The sequence below is a fragment of the Pteropus alecto genome, unplaced genomic scaffold (assembly GCF_000325575.1).
Source record: "Pteropus alecto unplaced genomic scaffold, ASM32557v1 scaffold270, whole genome shotgun sequence".
In the NCBI taxonomy this organism is placed as follows: Eukaryota; Metazoa; Chordata; class Mammalia; order Chiroptera; family Pteropodidae; genus Pteropus; species Pteropus alecto.
In genome coordinates this window covers 2,748,682-2,766,413 of record NW_006430735.1, presented here as the reverse complement: position 1 = coordinate 2,766,413, position 17,732 = coordinate 2,748,682, and the positions used below count along the sequence as shown (strand labels likewise).

The following is a 17,732-nucleotide window of genomic DNA, read 5'->3' as shown; positions in this document are numbered from 1 at the left end:
ATATGTAAGAAGCTATTCAGAAAATTGCAAAGTAATACTTTTTGGTTAACATATATTCATATACCATTTTTGATGTTCCTCCCTTGTGCTGCTGTATTTCTCTTCACAACCAAACTTGTATGTTACCCTGTTAATCTGCTTTGGTAAGCAAAAGAAAACATTTCTCTTTAAGTTTCTAACATGTTCAGACACTTGAAATACACAGGAGTTTTAGTTAATATAAGTTATTGGAATGGGAAAAGCCAATACTTAAAGTCATTGTTTTAACGACTAGAGACCGCCCATTCACCTTTACTCCAAGCTTCATAGAAGCTGTAGACTTAAAATCTTGTTTTGTTGGACTGAAAATGCAATGAAAGAAACCAAGTCTCTTTCTATACGAAAAGAGATCACGTTCTTAAGTAAATAATAAGAAATAGAAGCTTTGTTATTGTAGTATACAGGAGTATGTAGAGAGAACTGAAAAGTGGTAAGATTTCTAAGACTGACATCTTCCTTTGTATACTTCTATTACTTCAATATTTTACCCAGCTAAAGTTTACAGTGGGTGATAAGAGTTGACAGAGCTGGTGGGGAATTCAGAAGACCTATATTCTCAAATAAAAGAAGATAAGGCAAGCATAGTTCCTATCATCCAGCTTAGATACAAAACAGCTATATATGTTCAGGCAGTCCTAATTTATCAGTCTTATTTGTCTTGTGAATAACATGATAGGGTAGGATTAGATTTTCTTTTCTAAAAGATTTAAGTTCTCAAGCTTACTCTGGCTGGCTATTAAGTTTATTATAAAGCTTTTATTGACAGCAGTTTCTTAAAATTTATTACGTGTTTATTGTAATTTGTACAAAATATGTCACCTTTATATAAACCTTCTTTGTTAAAACTGCAATCATCAACTAATGTTTACTAAATATTTACTGTAGAATTAGCACTGAATTAGGCCAAAGGAAAAAAGGTGTGGTTTTGTTTTTGCTTCCTATTAAACACCATATTCTAAGATGAAAGAGATGAACATTTTACAATTAAAGAATATGTATATTTTTATCATATACTCCTGGGACATGATCAAGTGAGCGAAACAAAGAAATACTCAAAAGCGTACACAAGAATACACACAGTGCTCATGCTTTTTTCTCTGCCTAGATGCCTTCTGTCTTTTCTCCCATCTCATCCCACCTAGCTAATGTTCAATCCTATGTCTTCATTGAGTTCTTCCTAATCACAACAATCAATAGTACTCTTTTTACTCCACAAAATGCATTTGACAGTTATGTGCTTTAAAAAATAAAAAAACTTTTTGAGCTAATCATAGATTCACATGCAGGTGTAAAAAATGATATAGACTAGACAGATTCCATGTACCCTTTACCCATCTTCCCCCAAATGGCAGCATCCTGCAAAACAGTAGTATAATAACCAGGATGTTGACAGTGATACAGTTCAAGATACTGTACAGTTTTATCACCAGAGGAGCCCTCATTTTGCCCTTTTATAGCCATGCCCACTTGCCTCCCACTCTCATCTCTTTCTCATAATCTTAGGACCACTAACCTGTTTTCCATATTTATCATTGTCATTTTTGAAATTTTGTCATTTCAAGAATGGTAAATGAAATCATACAGTATATAAGCTTTAGGGATTGCTTTTATTCACTCAGCATAATTCTCTAATGTCTCTAATTCTCCAATGTCTAATTCATTCCTGATAGTGATGTTCGTATCGTCTTTTTGTCAGTTTTGCTAGAAGTTTGTCAATTTTATTGATCTTTTCAAAGAAATAACTTTGTTTTATGAATTTTTCTCTATTGTTTTTCTGTTTCCAATTTCATTATTTCTAATCTTCATTATTTCCTTTTGCTTTTTTCGGGTTATTTTGCTTTTCTTTTTCTGTGTTCTTGAGATGGGGGCATATGTTATTCATCTGAGACTTAGTTATTCTCAGAACTGCTTTAGTTCTTCTCAGAACTGCTTTAGTTGTGTCCCACAAATTTTGATGTAGTTTTCACTTTTCAGAGTCTTCCTATGTTTGTTTGTTGTGTTAGGTCCGGGGTGCTTTTGTTGTAATAAGGACTTTAAGTAATGGAGCTAGTATATCTTGGTGTAACTGGAAGTCCCTCTGTATGTGCTCCATTAACTCAGTCAATATCTAACACATCTTGGTGTCTTCTATATGTGCCTTACATAATTCTTTTCTCACAGTGAGTACTTACCAAATGTTTGGTGAATGTTCATTCAACACTGAGTGTTCATTGTGGGATGAAGTATGCATCCCCTAAAGTGGTTGGTTCGTAGTCGCAGCATACAAGGGTGCCTGGGTCAGCTACCGGAGTTGAGGTGGGGTATCCTCAGGTAGTGAAGGAGAGAGGAAGCTCATCTGCATGGATGGCATTACTTTTCAGATCTCTGATGTTATTAACATGTTTCTGGGTTGTTTATTACCTTCCAGGCTAAGTAATAAAGTTTTGAAACCTTTTTAAGTGATTGCAGCTTAGTTTGCCCAAACTATCTTAGGTCCTCACTTCCTTCTGAACTTAAAGGATCTCTCTAAGTCTAGCAGGGACAAGCCTGAAAGTGTTTGCAACTGATATGTTTTCAGAGCTATGGCATTCAGTTCTTCCTAAAAATCCCTTCAAGTTGGATGATATGATATGTGGGAGAAAATTTAAGACCCGAATCTTTGCCAAATATTTCTCTGATTTTAACTAGTTTTTTTGACTCTTTACTCAAAGATATTTCCTAGAACTTGTCTATTCTCCCTATTAGCAGTGTACGAACTGCAAAGGATTTCAAATTAGACTTCATGGATGACTGGCATCTTGTGGTATAACTGTTCATTAAAATAATGTTACAAATTATATATTACTATTTCAACTGGTATTTGTTGGAAGCAGTGATTAGTAGGAAAAAAAATAAAGCAGGACACTCATTCTTCCCTATTAAGTCAGCAGTTTTAGTCTTAGGCACTTAATACTTAAGGTTGTAAGAGAAATGAAATTGGCAGGGGTGAGAAGAGTCTCCAGGAATTTGATTTATTTTCAATCTCTTGGGCTTAGAACATAAACACACTGAGAGATCAATATAAAAAAGCATGCAAGTGATTCCTTGGTGTCTTTGAGGAATATATTCATCATAACACTATAAAGAAACAGCTAATTATGGGTCACATTTTTACAAATTAGAGTCGTGATCTGAAAGTTAATTATCTTTCTCTTGTAATTCTATTATTGTCACACTTGTCCAACTAATACATAAAAAGCTTTATATAGAGTGAGCAGTTGCTTATTTCTCAATTCAGCTGGCAAGGCAAATATGGAGTTGGTTTTCAAGCAAGTACAGTCCTGGGTTGGCAGTTCCTAATGTGCAGTCACAATGCCACCTAGTGGCTACACAGGGATTATCTTTTAAAGAGTATTCATAATTGAGTAAACCCAGAATTTCCTGTTATCAACAGATTTGTACTTACTTGGAAACTTTATTGATTCCAAAAGCCACTTGTTGGTTAAGAGATGTGATGATTTTGTCTCTCTTTTTAATCTGCATTTGGTTTTCTTGCCATCGAAAAGTCACTGTTTTCAATTGTCTTTTGAAATCCTGCTCAATGAAAAATATTATTTCAGTTAATTCTGTTCAAGTCACCAGAAGTTGAAAGAAAAAAATTGGTTTCTTTAAGGAAAAAAATGCCATTAAGTTTAACATTTGATCTAATGGCAAAAGTACTCACTTCACACTGATAGTGCAATTTATAAAGCTGCTGCTGTCGAGCAAGCTTTTCCTTCTCAGTTTCTCCATATTCTGTAGTTACCTTGTTGGTTGAGCCCTATTAAGCAAATAGAATATGCATGCTTTATTTTCCTCTTTAAAAACACTAATATTTTAGTTATTTAAAGAGGATTTAAAGTTGCTGTCTATCTTCTATTTACGCTTTGTAGGTCTTGATGCAAATATCACTTATTAGTTTAGATAAACCCAACCTCTCCCTAATTACAGCATTCACTAAAATTATCAGTTATTTGTCTACTAAGGCTACTAAAGGATAATATTACCTGCATGCTTACCATTTTAAAGCTTTAAAGCTTTTACTATTAGAAAAATCATATGAGGTAAGCACTCATTATTCCCATTTTAGAGATAATAAAACTGAGTACTTGCCCGAGGTCATACAAACACTGAGTAGAGGAGCATGAATTCTAACTCAGGCAGTCTTAATTGCCCAAGAACTTAATATTATTACATGGCATCACCTTGGTTTAATATTCAACTTCTGCACTGTAATATAAACACTCTGATTACAGGGACTGTGCCATAGCATAGCTCTTGACACAAAGCTGGTGCTTGCTAATTTTTTTTTTTGAATTAATGAATAAGCATTTTTCGAAAAGTGTATGACATTTTTATTCTATTTTCAAGTTCTCATAGTTCTCATGACTACTGAATAACCAAAGGCCCTACTTTTAATTTTACTGTAATATCCAAAGCTTAGAAAATGTCATTTCAGTTAAAATATACACATTCTAATATTATAAATGAAAAGGAGAAAAAGGAGTTATGACAATTATATGAATGTTGTACTTTTAGCCAGGAAATTATTTGTGCTAGCTGTACCCCGAGACAATAAATAATCCTACATACTATATATCATTATATTTAAACCATAGAACAGGTTATCACAAAATTATCTTAGTATAAGAATTCTCATGAGTAGGTAAATCAAGTGGTTTTTCAAAAAGAAATCTTTCATATGCTTTGTCTGATTAAATGCTCTGTAGAGTACTTAAATCACGTTCCTATGTACCTTACAAATAGGTATATCCTTCCCAGCAGTGACTGCTACCAGGAAAGGAACCAAAGAGAAAAACTTGTACACTGATATTTTTTGTAGAAGTTTCATGGTAACAACCAAGTTTAATTAAAAAAAACACACACACACAATGAAAATAGCTTTGTTTTACAAAACTTTTTCTCATGAAATTTAATTCAATGAGATTATGCCAGTTCAGCATGCCCTCCTACCCCAAGGTATTTAAAGTCCTCTACAAGGAATACATTTGTAATCAACTCTGCCCAATAACTAAAGCCGGGAAACTGTTGAGGGCTAAAGTGAAAAGTTCCAAGCTCCTAAAGCTCTTTTTCCCTCATTTATCCTTCTGTACTACCCTTCCTGTTTTTTCTTTCTCCTTAAAGGCGCAGCATAAACCACTAGCTAACATGCTGTTCAAAGAGTCATGGGGAAAACAAAGGTTAACAATTATTTCTGAAAGAAGGAAGGCCTGGGCTGTACCTCTCCAATCAGGCTTACCTGCTCTATCATGTCCAGAATATGCAGTTCATCCAGACTATAGAACTTGTCTTCAGTTGAAGAATCTTCTTGAACATCACTTGCATCATCTTTCATAAATCTACTGACTGAGTGTAGATTTGCTGGCTCTTCCTTCAATTGTTCTTCCTTTTCTACCATATTTGGGCTATAGTGGTGACATAATCAATGTGATCTTTTATAGCTGTATAGAGCTTTTCATATAAGCCATTGTTTCCCAAATTAATATTGCACTGGTCTCATGAGATACTCAGCATCAGAAGGGTTCATGGTCAAGGCAAGTTTAGACAGTGCTCATACTATATATTTTTCTTTAAGATTCAGAATGAAATTTAGCATATTTGAGATAGCACTCAATCGAAGTATCTTTCTGTTCATTCCAGGATTTTCAAGAATTATGAGACCGTGAAGTTCATTTTTCAGATTTTAACTATTAACATCAATTACTTTGGGAAATATTGACAAACATTTCCACATCTGCTAGCAGCTATATTACTTTATCACAACATTCTTGACAGTAGGTTGGTTTAATCAACTTAAGCACTTAGGTTCAGTGTACATTTAAATAGAGGGCTGCAAACAGCAACAAAGTCGATTTAGAAATGAAGGTTTCTTTTGTTAACAGAACCTTTAAAAAACTGTAGTGATAATATGTAATTCAATAACTAGGAACAACTACAAGAAGAATGAAAATACTACACACACAATGGCAATTAACTCATTTTTATGACTGTATACAATGTAAATGCATGTTACTATCCTTTCAATTGGTCTATTATTTTGTAACTATGAATTTCCATCTAAATCTCATTGAGTGATAACAATAAATAACACTTTTACTTATAATGTAAATGACTTGATTTTATTAGTGAATAGAAAGAGAAAAGGTAATTTTAGGATGCATGATTATTTCTTTTAGGCCACGAAGGCCTAGAAAAATTGATATCTAATGCTTGTAGAATAACTTGTTAAATATTATAAAACAGTCATTAGGTATCATTGAGGTATCCTAGAATGACAAACATCTTGGAAAATTCAATAAAATCAAATGCTATGTATACCACTGGTTCCCAAACAAAATTAATTTTAAAAATTAACTGAAGATCTTTTAAAAAGTTACATTTTCCAGGCATCTCAATAACTGTAAAAATATAGATAAATCTGTATTTTTGAAAAGCTCCAGAAGATTATTCCTAAATTTTTAAAGTATGATAATAGCATTGTGATAATATCGAAAAATGTTCAAATTACTAAGAGATGCAAACTGAAACACGTAGAGGTAAAATGACATAATATCTGGATTGATAACACTTTAATAAAGAAAAAAATGTTAAAGAATTAAGCAAATGTAGAAAAATAGTGGTAATTATTGAATCAGAATGACAGGTATGTATACTTATGTGATACATTATTTTCTTTGCTTTTGTTTATATTTGAAAATTCTCATTACAGATAAAGCTCCCTGAGTGATTTGATGGTCATACAGGTTTGCATTTACATTTTAGGCCAAAATGAGCAAAATGATTGATGACATTATTTCATTTTTTAGTTAGTTATTTTTGTGGCATTTAGACACAGTCTGAAAATAAAACAAAACAATCAAACAAACAAATGATTGCTCTAGTGGTTAACCTGTTGACAGAGAAAGTAAAACCCCAGCTTTTATGATGAACTATTTACTTACAATGGATCATATCTACTACCAATAAGAAAGCTTCAACTATAAGTGATGGCTTTAAAGTTAACAAATTATGTTCTTGTTACCATTTTAAAGATACATTAATTTATGTCCTCAAAGTGAGTTCTATAAAAGTACTAATTTCAGTTAACAAACTTTATGGTGTGTATAATGATCTCTTCATTGGACTGCCTCCCCTACTTTCTTCTTCTATTACACTCTCATCAATCTAATGGCTATATAACTCACAATGATCTTTTAGACTTTAAAAGTTTCCACTGAAGATTCAAAATTCATTGTTAAAAACTGGAATTAAAAAACAAACAAACAAACCTCTCAGGTTAATTAAACAAAATAAAACAAATCAAAACAAACCAAAACAAACTCTTTTGTAAAACAGGTCACTGGGACAAACAATAATCTGTCCTTTAAGATTAAGTCTTATTTAGTCTATCTAGATTTAGCTAACTGCAATCTAGACTATATTTAAAAGATTTTATGCTGGATCCAAATTAGTCCTCAAACAAAGTAGTCACATTGGATGATTCTTGAGTAGCCTTATAGAAAAATGGCGAGAGATTCTATTCTACCAATATAAATAATAATTTAACTTTTTCTCACCTTCTGTGAAAAGGTGACAACTTATTAAAATAAAGAAGTGTCCTTTCTTCTCTAAATAAGAACACTCCCCAAGGCAAGTCTGTATCATACTGGCAAAGCACACTTTGAAAGCACTAAGAAAAATTTAAAAATTAAATAAATACTTACGCTTGCTCTTCTTTTGATTCCTTATTCTGAAAAACAGCATCAAGAATTAGTAATCTATATCAACTATGTCAATACAGCACAGTGATCTGACTACATTTAGGTCAGTGTTTCTCACACTTTTCTGACCACAACCATAAGAAATACATTTTACAACATGATGTAAATGTACTTATATATGTATCTTTATACATAAGTATAAAGCTAAAATATAAGTTCCATAAAATCAACCTCACCCATATTATGTGTGTTATGGACTGCATATTCATGGCCCTCCCTCCAAATTCATACATTGAACCCTAACCCCCAAAGTCATGGTAACTGGGGACAGGACCACTAGGAGGTAATTAGGTTTAGATGATGTGGAGTCCTCATAATGGAATTAGCACCCTTATATGAAGAGAGCAGAGAGCCAGCTCTCTCTTTCTCTCTCTGCCGTGTGATGATAAAGCAAGAAGGTAGCCGTCTGCAAACTAAGAAGAGGGCCCTCACCAGACACCGAATCTGCTGGCACCTTGATCTTGGAATTTCCAGCCTCCAGAACTGTGAAAAATAAATGTTTGTTGTTTAAGCCACCCAGTCTATCACAGTTTGTTATAGCAGTCCAAACTGACTATAAGACAATGGGTGATGAACTCTGGAAATTTTTTTATTCCTACTAATTCTATTGCCTTCTTTATAAATGGTGGTTGTGACCCACTAAACTGATTTTGTAATCTACTACTGAATAATGAAACACAACTTAAAAATCATTGATTCAGATATTGGAAGTGGGTATTGGCGCTAAGTTTGTACCTACTGGTGTATCTTGGGACAGGTTACATAGAATTTTCATTTTTGGAATGCTATACTAAGTATGAGAGTTCTTAGAAATCTATGTGTAAGAAGAGAGCAAATTTATATATTAAAAATCTTATTAAAAAGAAATGTTATGGAAGTCATGATTCAAAGGAAATGTTAAAAAGCTTTAAATTTTATGTTCATTAAAATAAAGTTATAAAGGGAACATACTAAAGGTAATATTGATGACACTTAACACATATTAAGAATATTAATTACTCATATATTACTTTACCATTAAGAGTATTAATTACTCTCGTATACGTTACAGTATTAATTCCTATTACCACCTCTTGTTTACAAGAAACTTCAGGGTCTCCTTTCCCACAGATTCCATGATGTACGTACAAATTTATTTTGCCTTATTGTCTGTATACTACAAGGATTTTTGTGTTTTGGTATCTGATTAATGTCCAGTGCCAGTTTGATTCTACAATTTAGAATTATGAACTCCTGCCTTGGTTCCAGTGTACTTGAATAACCAAGTTTAAAAGATTTTTGGTTGTTCATAATGAACATATCTAATATAGTTAAGTATTTCTGAAACTCCTTTTTAGCTGCTCCCATGACAACTTCATGTCAATGCATGTGTCAGTATGTCTTCTTACATGTACCTCAGCAACTTCCCTCCTTTAGAGCGGACATCCTATTTGAAGGGCTCAATTTACTTCCTGCCAGATTTCTTTTTATCTCTAAGCTTTATCACAGTGCTTTTTGCTGTTCTTCTGCCATCTGTTTTACTTCTCTTTCTTATTTCTAACCCTCAATTCCCTTGGCTGGGAAGTGGGAGTAGGAGTAAGAGTAATTAATATTTTTAATGGAAGGGTAATATATGAGTAATTTTAGGACTTCAACTATCTTTAGGTTGAGATGGTGCAAAACAAATAATTAATAGAGGACACAAATTTCATGCACACGGGCTTTGTCATCACTCTTTAATGTAAGCAAATTTCTATATGCTAGAATTTTTTGTGAGGAGAACTCCTATTTAGAGCATTGGATTGACTTAGCTTTTTATGGCACTACAAGGAGACAATTCTTTGCACTTAAAATAACAGTAACTAAGTATATGAATAGGACTATTCTATATTAAATGGTTGTATGTAAAAATTTCAGCAGTTTTAGGTACCATACTTTAAAATTTAGATAAAAGATGTAAGATATAAGAAATCTTGTCTAATGTTTTATCTTAATAAAATTATCTTCAAAGTATCTCAACTTGTTTAATAAAATAAATTGGAAAAAATTTAGGCTGTTAAAAAAATCTGACAGTTGCTAACATTTAATAAGAAAATTTTAATATTATCAGGGTATAAATTTTTGAATGGTGTTTACATTTTTTCCCAGTTGTATTTATTCCCTGTTTAATTTAAACTTGACAATAAAGTCTGAATTAAAAAATATTAAGTCAAAAAACAAAACGACTCCTGACTTTCTCTTGTGATTTTCTAGGCAATTAATAAATTTCTTGCTAAAAATGTGCTACAGACAGTAACTTGTTCATTTTTCAACTGGCAAAAAAAAAAAAAAGGAAGAGTCATAAAAGAAGTTTTGCATTTGTACCATTTTGCATATTACTGCCTTGCTGGTACTCTTAGACACAAAGAAAATCAAGATGTTTTAAAGTTTAAAAAAAAATGTTTCTGGACATATCAGCAGAAACATGATGAGCAGCTGTTTTTAAACACTAAGTAGGCATTTTTTAAATGACAGTGATATGTAGGAATTAATGGAATTTCCAATTGACTAATTCTATTTCTTTATCAATATATTTAAATGCGTAAATTATGATTTAAAGAAGTAAAGTAGGCACATTGTAAGTTTTAGTCATTCAGGATCTAACATACATAGACTTCTCTATAATCACACATTCAATAAACCACTGACATTTTTCAAGTCATCTGTGCTATACGTCTACTTGGACTAATTTTAAGTTCTAACATTGAATCCATATATTATACCTAAGTGCTCCTAATCAGACATTCTTCTATTATAATGCTAATACAGTCTCTTACCTTTTTATTCTTAGTCTTTTTCTTTTTCTTTGGTTTACTCTTAACCTGAGAGGTAAGAAATAAATCATTTATTTAATACGCAATTCAAACAGCACAATGGGTTATTTTGCAAAATACATTTCCTCTAACTACTGAAACCTTTTATCTTCTAATATTATAGATCATATTTTCTTTCTAAACTCTATTAAAATTTTTCCTTTTCATTTTTATTTTAATCTGTCTTCTGCTCTTAAAAAAATCACTGATATATAAAGAAACAATATATAACATCAATGAGCTAGCCACTGAAAAAAGCTCACAAATCCTCATTTGCACATAGTCATGCCTAAGTAACAAAGGAAGAAAACACTTTTAAAAAATCAACATTTTCAAGTTCAGAAGATGAAAAATTAAGCCTAAGAAGAATTCAGTGACTATATAATAACTGTTATCACTTATCTGTAAAGTAATACAGAGATTCCGTCATGATTTTAATTCTACCTCTGTGCAAATATCCCTGTTTTTTTCTCCTTTCTCTCTCCTATTGTCCACTATGCTTTCTTCTACATTCTACTAAGCTCCCACATACACTCTCAACAATCAGAAGAAACAAACATGTTCAAAAGTCTAGCATAGTGCCTGGTACATAATATATGTTCAATAAATGTTGGCAGAATAAACAGTTAATGCAAGAAAGATTATGGAAGTAGTGGGGAAAGAACCATTCCAATTTAAACTTTGTATGAATACTATAATAAATATAAAACTAAAATTGTCTGAGATCCTTTAAATATAGTACATGCAACAAACTAAAGGCTCTAATTAAGTTCTTCTAATTTAAATATTAACAAGAGTTTATACTTCCTGGAGATCTTTAATAGATTCTGTTGAAGATTCACTGGGTATTGATGCCCCATCTTTATTCATTTCTGCTAACTGTATTTCAGGGTTTGACTTCACATTTATATTGTACTCCATGAGAGGTGGACTTAGGACTTCTTCCTCATTCTGTAATTCTTCTATTTCAATACCTATATGTTAAAGACGAAACACTCAAAATCTGATGTACACAATTTTAGCCTCTTATCACTACTATAAATATATTTACCTCCCCAAACACCATTCCAGAAACAGAATTAGAAGACATCTTACTCTGTTCAATTACTAGATGAAATGATCATTTACCAATGACCAAATAATAGATATATATACTAACCTGGAACCAATCAGTATGAACCCAAATGCTAAGATACTTTATTGTTATCTTAAGTAAACTCTATATATTTAGATATTCTAGAAATTAAGTTGACTCTAAATACTAAGTTTTTGAGCATCCTAACACTGACCCCTATTAATACTGTAAGTAGAATTACTTTAGGACATAAATCTAAAACATATCTAAAAAGAAAGCTAGAAGGTCTATTTTTGTTCTTTTCTCCTTCTTTTTCATAACCAAAGATTTTGAAAGTGTATCAGCCCTTTATTACGTGACTTCCTCTTTGACACTATACTCCTTGATAATGCCCTAGAGATTCAATCTCAAAATTTGTGAATTTCACCTGACTGGTCACAAAGAGTACAACAAAACCCACAGTATTATTAAGTATAATTTTACTCCAAACAAAACCCATGGTGTTGTTTTCTTAAGTAAATTTTAATTGTACAATATGAATTACATTTAAAAAAAAGCACAAAAATAGAAATTTAAATTAGCAACTCACCATGCAGCAAAAAAGTATACAGCTTTAACAGTTGATAGATAACCAAATAAAAGCTACATAAGCTACAGAGCAGCATATATGAGCAGGTAGAGCAAGCAGGTAGGCATTTTTGCCTGTTGAAGTGTCCTATGTATCAAAAAGTAAAATACTATGCTTAGATAAACCCTGGGGCACATGCACTAAGACCAACGCAGAGTAAAAAGGCTCATACTAGATTCTGCTAATAATAATTTGAAAACATGATTTTCCAAGCTCATAACAATTGCAGTTTATGATACAGTAAGACTCTCTTATAGGGACCCCTTTGCTATCTCAAATTGAAAGGTCACTTAGGTTTTTAACATACTTACGTTGACTGCCAGTTATTGACTGTAGAGCAATTCCTATGATACATAAAGAAAACATTTAGATATGCAACTGAAGATACAACCAACAAATATCTGCCTGGGACTAAGAAAAGCCAAAAGATTTTTACACTGCACCAAGTAATTTTATAATTAACTATAAAAATAATTAGCTTCACTCATGAATCTAGTATAAATAGGCATGATCTTTGGATTATAACATAAAGTTTATAAACCCATGATTAAACAAAAAAAAGTAAACATATTTTGATTGTTCTTAACAGATAATGCCTAGAATATAAGCACTTTAAACCAAGCAACAAAGTCTCATGATTTATAAAGTCTAAGGTCAGAAAGTATTTAATAGCCAGTTATGAAGTAAACTTCCATTTGAAGTTTGAGACTTTTTAAAAAAATATTTATTTTATTATTAGTTTCAAGTATACAGGACATTGGTTAGACATTTATGTAGTTTATAAAACGATCCCTCGAATTGCTCTTTCTCTCCTCTGGCTCTCCACCTAGCCATTACATTAATGCTAACTGCATTCCCTATGCCATGTTCCCCATCCCTGTGACCATCTATCAACTACTAATTTGTACCTCTTTAACCCTTCACTCCATTCTCCCAGCCCCCCAACCCCCATCCCCTCTTTAGCAGTATGAATGATCCTGATAGCACTCCCTTCTTTCCCATTAATATTATATCAGGCTCTAGAGATTAAATGAAGAAAAAAGACAACTTCCATAAATATTTACTAGGGACAATGGATTATTAATCAAATAATCGGATACACAAATGAAAACTGCAGCTTTAATAACTACTCGGAAGTAGATATAAGATGTTAGGAAAGCCTCTATTGAGGAGACTTCAATAAGCTCTTCAAACTACCTGAGAATTGCTTGAAATAACCTTGAATTTATTTAGTGCTCAAAGCACTTTCCTCAATATTACCTTTATATTCTTATGTTTTTGTCATTTAAAATCTTAATAGACTAAATGTATTTTTTTTAAAAAACTGTGTAATTTATAAGTCAACGGTTATTGTCTCACTTTCTTATACCATCAAACTCGGCAGTCTCTTCTTTTATACTCAAAGAAAGCTCTTAAGGGTTAAGCAGGAAAATATAATGGTATCCCAGAGCCTTAGTAAAAGAAATGGGATAGGGGCCTAGCAATCATCTCTGAAGAACTAGTTCAACAATTACTAGAAACTTGGCAAGTTGTATGTTTAAATAGCTTCAGTGTGGTCATTAGTTGCTCACCACATTGTATGGCTAATAACAAGATCAGGAAAAGTCAAGCAGAATAGCACAAGGGTTTCAGTGATGCTGACGTGCCTTGAACTCCGCTTTCCACGATGACAGCTCAGAGACTATCCTGGAATGTGGGAAAGGTGGTCTGAGGTCTTTTCCATATCAATACAGTGCCTAGGAATGGCCACTGCTGCCTTTAGATACTTGCATAAATGTTACCTAATTTTTAAAATTACCCATGGCCACTAGATAGCTGTCGAATTTTTTAACATCAAGATTCTGCTAGAAAGGTAGAGAAACATATACTCATGGAGTCTGAAATGGTATCCTTGAAACACACAGTATCAGTATTGCATGGTTTTAGGCATCATTAATTTTGTAGAAGTGAGAAAATTCCTCTAAAAAACGTTCAACAATTCCTTTTTGAAAATACAAACTCCTCAACATGGTAAAAGAAATCCTCTTGAATGTATTTTCTATGAATGCTCCCCTACTTTAATACCTTTACGATCCACTACTTAACCTACTTTAAGGTCAAACTTTTTAGTTCCCTGCATTATATTTTTGTTTCTATACCTTTTTCTTGTTTCCTTCTGAAACATTCTTCTCCATCTTCTTCACTTGGCTAACTTTTACATATGATTTAGGAATTCCTTAAATGTTATATTTTCCAGGAAGTTTTCTTGGATTCTCTTAGGCTAGGATTTTCCATGGTATTCTGGAACATCTCTAGCACTATAATTTCTATTAGTTTCTTGATGAGTCTATTGTCCCAAGAATGTGAGCTCACTACACCTCCTGCCCTTAACACTGTGTCTGACACATAGCAGACACTCGATGAAAGTTTACTGGCTAAAGTAAATAATTGTTTTGTACCTTGTTGATAGCAGGATAACATCCTCTGGATGATTTCTGGTACTGGTATGCCTAGGTAGATGGACAGCTGATGGTAATCAAGAGCGATATTCTCAATGGGATTCTCCTTCACTTTGTCAATGTCCTCTTGCTTCATCCCAAGGCGCAGAAGAGTATCTGAAACTTTTTTCCAAATTGAATTGAACTGTGACTCAGTGAGACCATTCATCAAAATCTCACTAAGGAGTATATCCCTGTATTTGCACAGCCTCAGGATGTCGGCAGACTTAGAGAGATCAGAAGATGGTGGTTCCATGTTCCAGCCTTTTTTGGGTGCAGGGAATACATTCAAATGTTTTATGAGAGCTAATAGGAGGTATAAGTCAAACTGTTTGGACTGTGGTAGCTCCTTGTTTGGGGGATAAAGCAGATGCCATGCTCCACCCAAAGGGTGATTTGTCCAAAGATGGTTGTAGTAGGGTTCCAACACGTTCTTGTGAATAAGAAGCTCTTTTTTCAAAAGAGGGGGTGGCAGAGCCTCATCAAATATTTGCCGGACAATGTCAGTACCAGAAATAATAATTATATGAAGCAGATGATAGAAATAATTATAATCAAGTTTGAAGACAGGCATCTCATCTGAAAATGAATTTTGAGAAGTCAAGACATTCCACATTAATGCTCTTTTTCTATGTGGTTTCCCTTTATTACATTCTAAGCTCCTGTAGGAGAGGGACTATTCCAAAAGAATGAAGTACAGTAAAGTGCTTTGCTACAGCTAGTGCTCAATAAGCATGCTGCTATCTGTCTACTAGTCAAAAAATCCAAACAAAAACATGTTCACAAGCAAAAGTAATCACAAATACTAATCACCAAAGAAGCCTTTCAACCATCCAGGGTTTTGTTCAAGTAAATGAGCTTTGGCAACCAAATGGCATAAAAATATTAGGACTTCAATTCTAAAGATTTTTAAGAATTGTAACTGCCAGTGTTTAATTATACCTTACTTAGGCAATTATAGTCTATCTTAATCAGCACTTACTTAATCAGAATTTGCTATAATAAAAATGTTTTAGATTTGCACTGTCCACTAGTCATTGAACACTGGAAATGTTGCTGTCTGACAAAGAAACTAAGTTTGAAATTTTATCTAATTATACTTAATTTAAATTTGAAAAGCCACATATTGCTAGTGGCTGCCATATTATACAACAAAGAATGATATCAAGAAACATAAAGTGATTTAATGCCTTGCTACACAAAGCGTAGGCCATAGACCAGCAGCTTCAGCATCCACATGGGAGGGAGTCTGTTAGAAAAGGAGAATCTCAGGCCCTACCTGAGAGCTACTGAATTGGCACTTACATTTTAACAAAATCACCAGATGATTTAAAAATACATTAAAGTTTGAGACACACTTATCTAATGAACCTTATGTTCTTACCCTCTTAAAAAATAGATTAATGATAAAGTGGATATTTCATCAATGAAATGGAATAAGGCATGTGACTGACCTGTTTGGTATTTTTCTGATTTAGTAGCACTTCCAAAGGAGGAAAGTAGACTAAGATGAATTAGAAAGTAGTAAGAATGTAGAATATAGCATATTTGTTGTCTGAATTTTTTTAAAATGTGTTTATCACAAAATACAGCTTTATTATTTTACCCTTTATGATTCTGTGTTTCAAGAGAAATTTAAACTAATATTCTTGCTTGATATACCTGATATACATCGTAGGGGCAAGCAAATTACAAAGCAAATGACTCAGAGAGTTTTCTCTGAGTTGCCAAATAAAAAGCAGACTAGGGTCAGGGACATCCATTCCCCCTAGCAAGAAGGAATGCCACCAAACTATTCTTCCAAACTATTCTTCCATGGGACTAGGAGCCCGTAAGTTCTCCAAATGCTGAGCAGCTGCCATTTACTAGCACAGTCCTAAACAGCTGGCACCTAAGTTTAGATTACTTTGCCTTGAGCCCCAAATGTTCATTCCTTCCATTTTGCTTTATTAACAGGGAATGCAACAAGGGAGGAGGGTTAGTAGGGAACATCTGCTGAAGCCACTCTCTGTGAAGTCAGAGCTATGCACCAGACCTAGCAAACCTCTCTATAGGACGCCTAGGTAATGTGAGAACCATACACTTGCTGATCTTTCTGTCCATGAATTCCAGCCTACGCCAAGTGATGCCCAGTGGATGACAAACACAAATAAACACATGGTTGTTAATGGCATGATACTTTACAGAATAAGTCAAAAATTTAAACATATTTTTTGATAAAAGACATATAAAAATAAAATAATACCTTTTGTACTAAATTTTAAACTGATCTTCGGTCTTATATCAGTATCAGTTATCTTCAGAGACATCAACTTTTTATAACTGAAAGTGAAAAAAAATTGTTACAGTTAATACCAAAGTCAGTCAGATTTTTGGTATCAGCATCGTTAAGTAAGTGAGCACTTTCTTCTCTTCCTCCTAGAAATAATTTAAAAGCAAAGGAGAAAAATGAATGAACAAACAAAAACCACCAATGACAACTCTGCATTGTCATTTTCATTGGAATTAAGAGGCAAGTAGAATTTCTAGATTTCATACGCCCCCTCTTCAAAAAAATCACTCATCTATCTTATCTGCAAGAAGGCTGTATGGTTGCAGAAAAAAAAAAAAACTTTACATTGTTAAAAAACAGCAAAATTAGACCTTCTCTCAGGCCCTCCCTACCACAGAATCTTCCTACTAACAGCTATTCCAAGAAACTTCAACTCATATAATGACACGTGATTAAAAAAAGAGAGAGGGAAACTAGCGTAACATCAATAAAAATAATTAGAAAAAATTCAGGGAAAAGTAGCAAAATTTATTAAATAGACTAAACACTAAGTAAATGTTGCCATAAAACAGATGAAAAAACTTGTGGCTTAGCTCTGAAATGAACTCTTCCTCAGAAAACAAAACAAAAAA

General features: G+C 33.0%; 1 protein-coding gene across 15 annotated transcripts in view; it reads right to left on the bottom strand.

Moving 5' to 3' along the window:
* DZIP3 (DAZ interacting zinc finger protein 3) overlaps window positions 1-17,732 on the bottom strand; it is a 95,292-nt gene that overhangs the window by 28,812 nt on the left and 48,748 nt on the right. For 8 of the 15 annotated variants that reach the window (XM_025051034.1, XM_025051066.1, XM_025051040.1 and 5 more), the window contains 11 exons: window positions 17,074-17,150; window positions 14,790-15,407; window positions 12,663-12,695; window positions 12,313-12,438; window positions 11,453-11,622; window positions 10,613-10,657; window positions 8,250-8,300; window positions 7,761-7,786; window positions 5,297-5,462; window positions 3,722-3,817; window positions 3,464-3,591 (listed from right to left, as the gene is read on the bottom strand). In XM_025051034.1, coding sequence (XP_024906802.1) covers window positions 3,464-3,591; window positions 3,722-3,817; window positions 5,297-5,462; window positions 7,761-7,786; window positions 8,250-8,300; window positions 10,613-10,657; window positions 11,453-11,622; window positions 12,313-12,438; window positions 12,663-12,695; window positions 14,790-15,407; window positions 17,074-17,150 — 1,536 coding nt within the window. The remainder of the gene's footprint in view (window positions 1-3,463; window positions 3,592-3,721; window positions 3,818-5,296; window positions 5,463-7,760; window positions 7,787-8,249; window positions 8,301-10,612; window positions 10,658-11,452; window positions 11,623-12,312; window positions 12,439-12,662; window positions 12,696-14,789; window positions 15,408-17,073; window positions 17,151-17,732) is intronic. The other 7 variants (XM_025051045.1, XM_025051053.1, XM_025051072.1 and 4 more) reach the window with 6 other exon arrangements.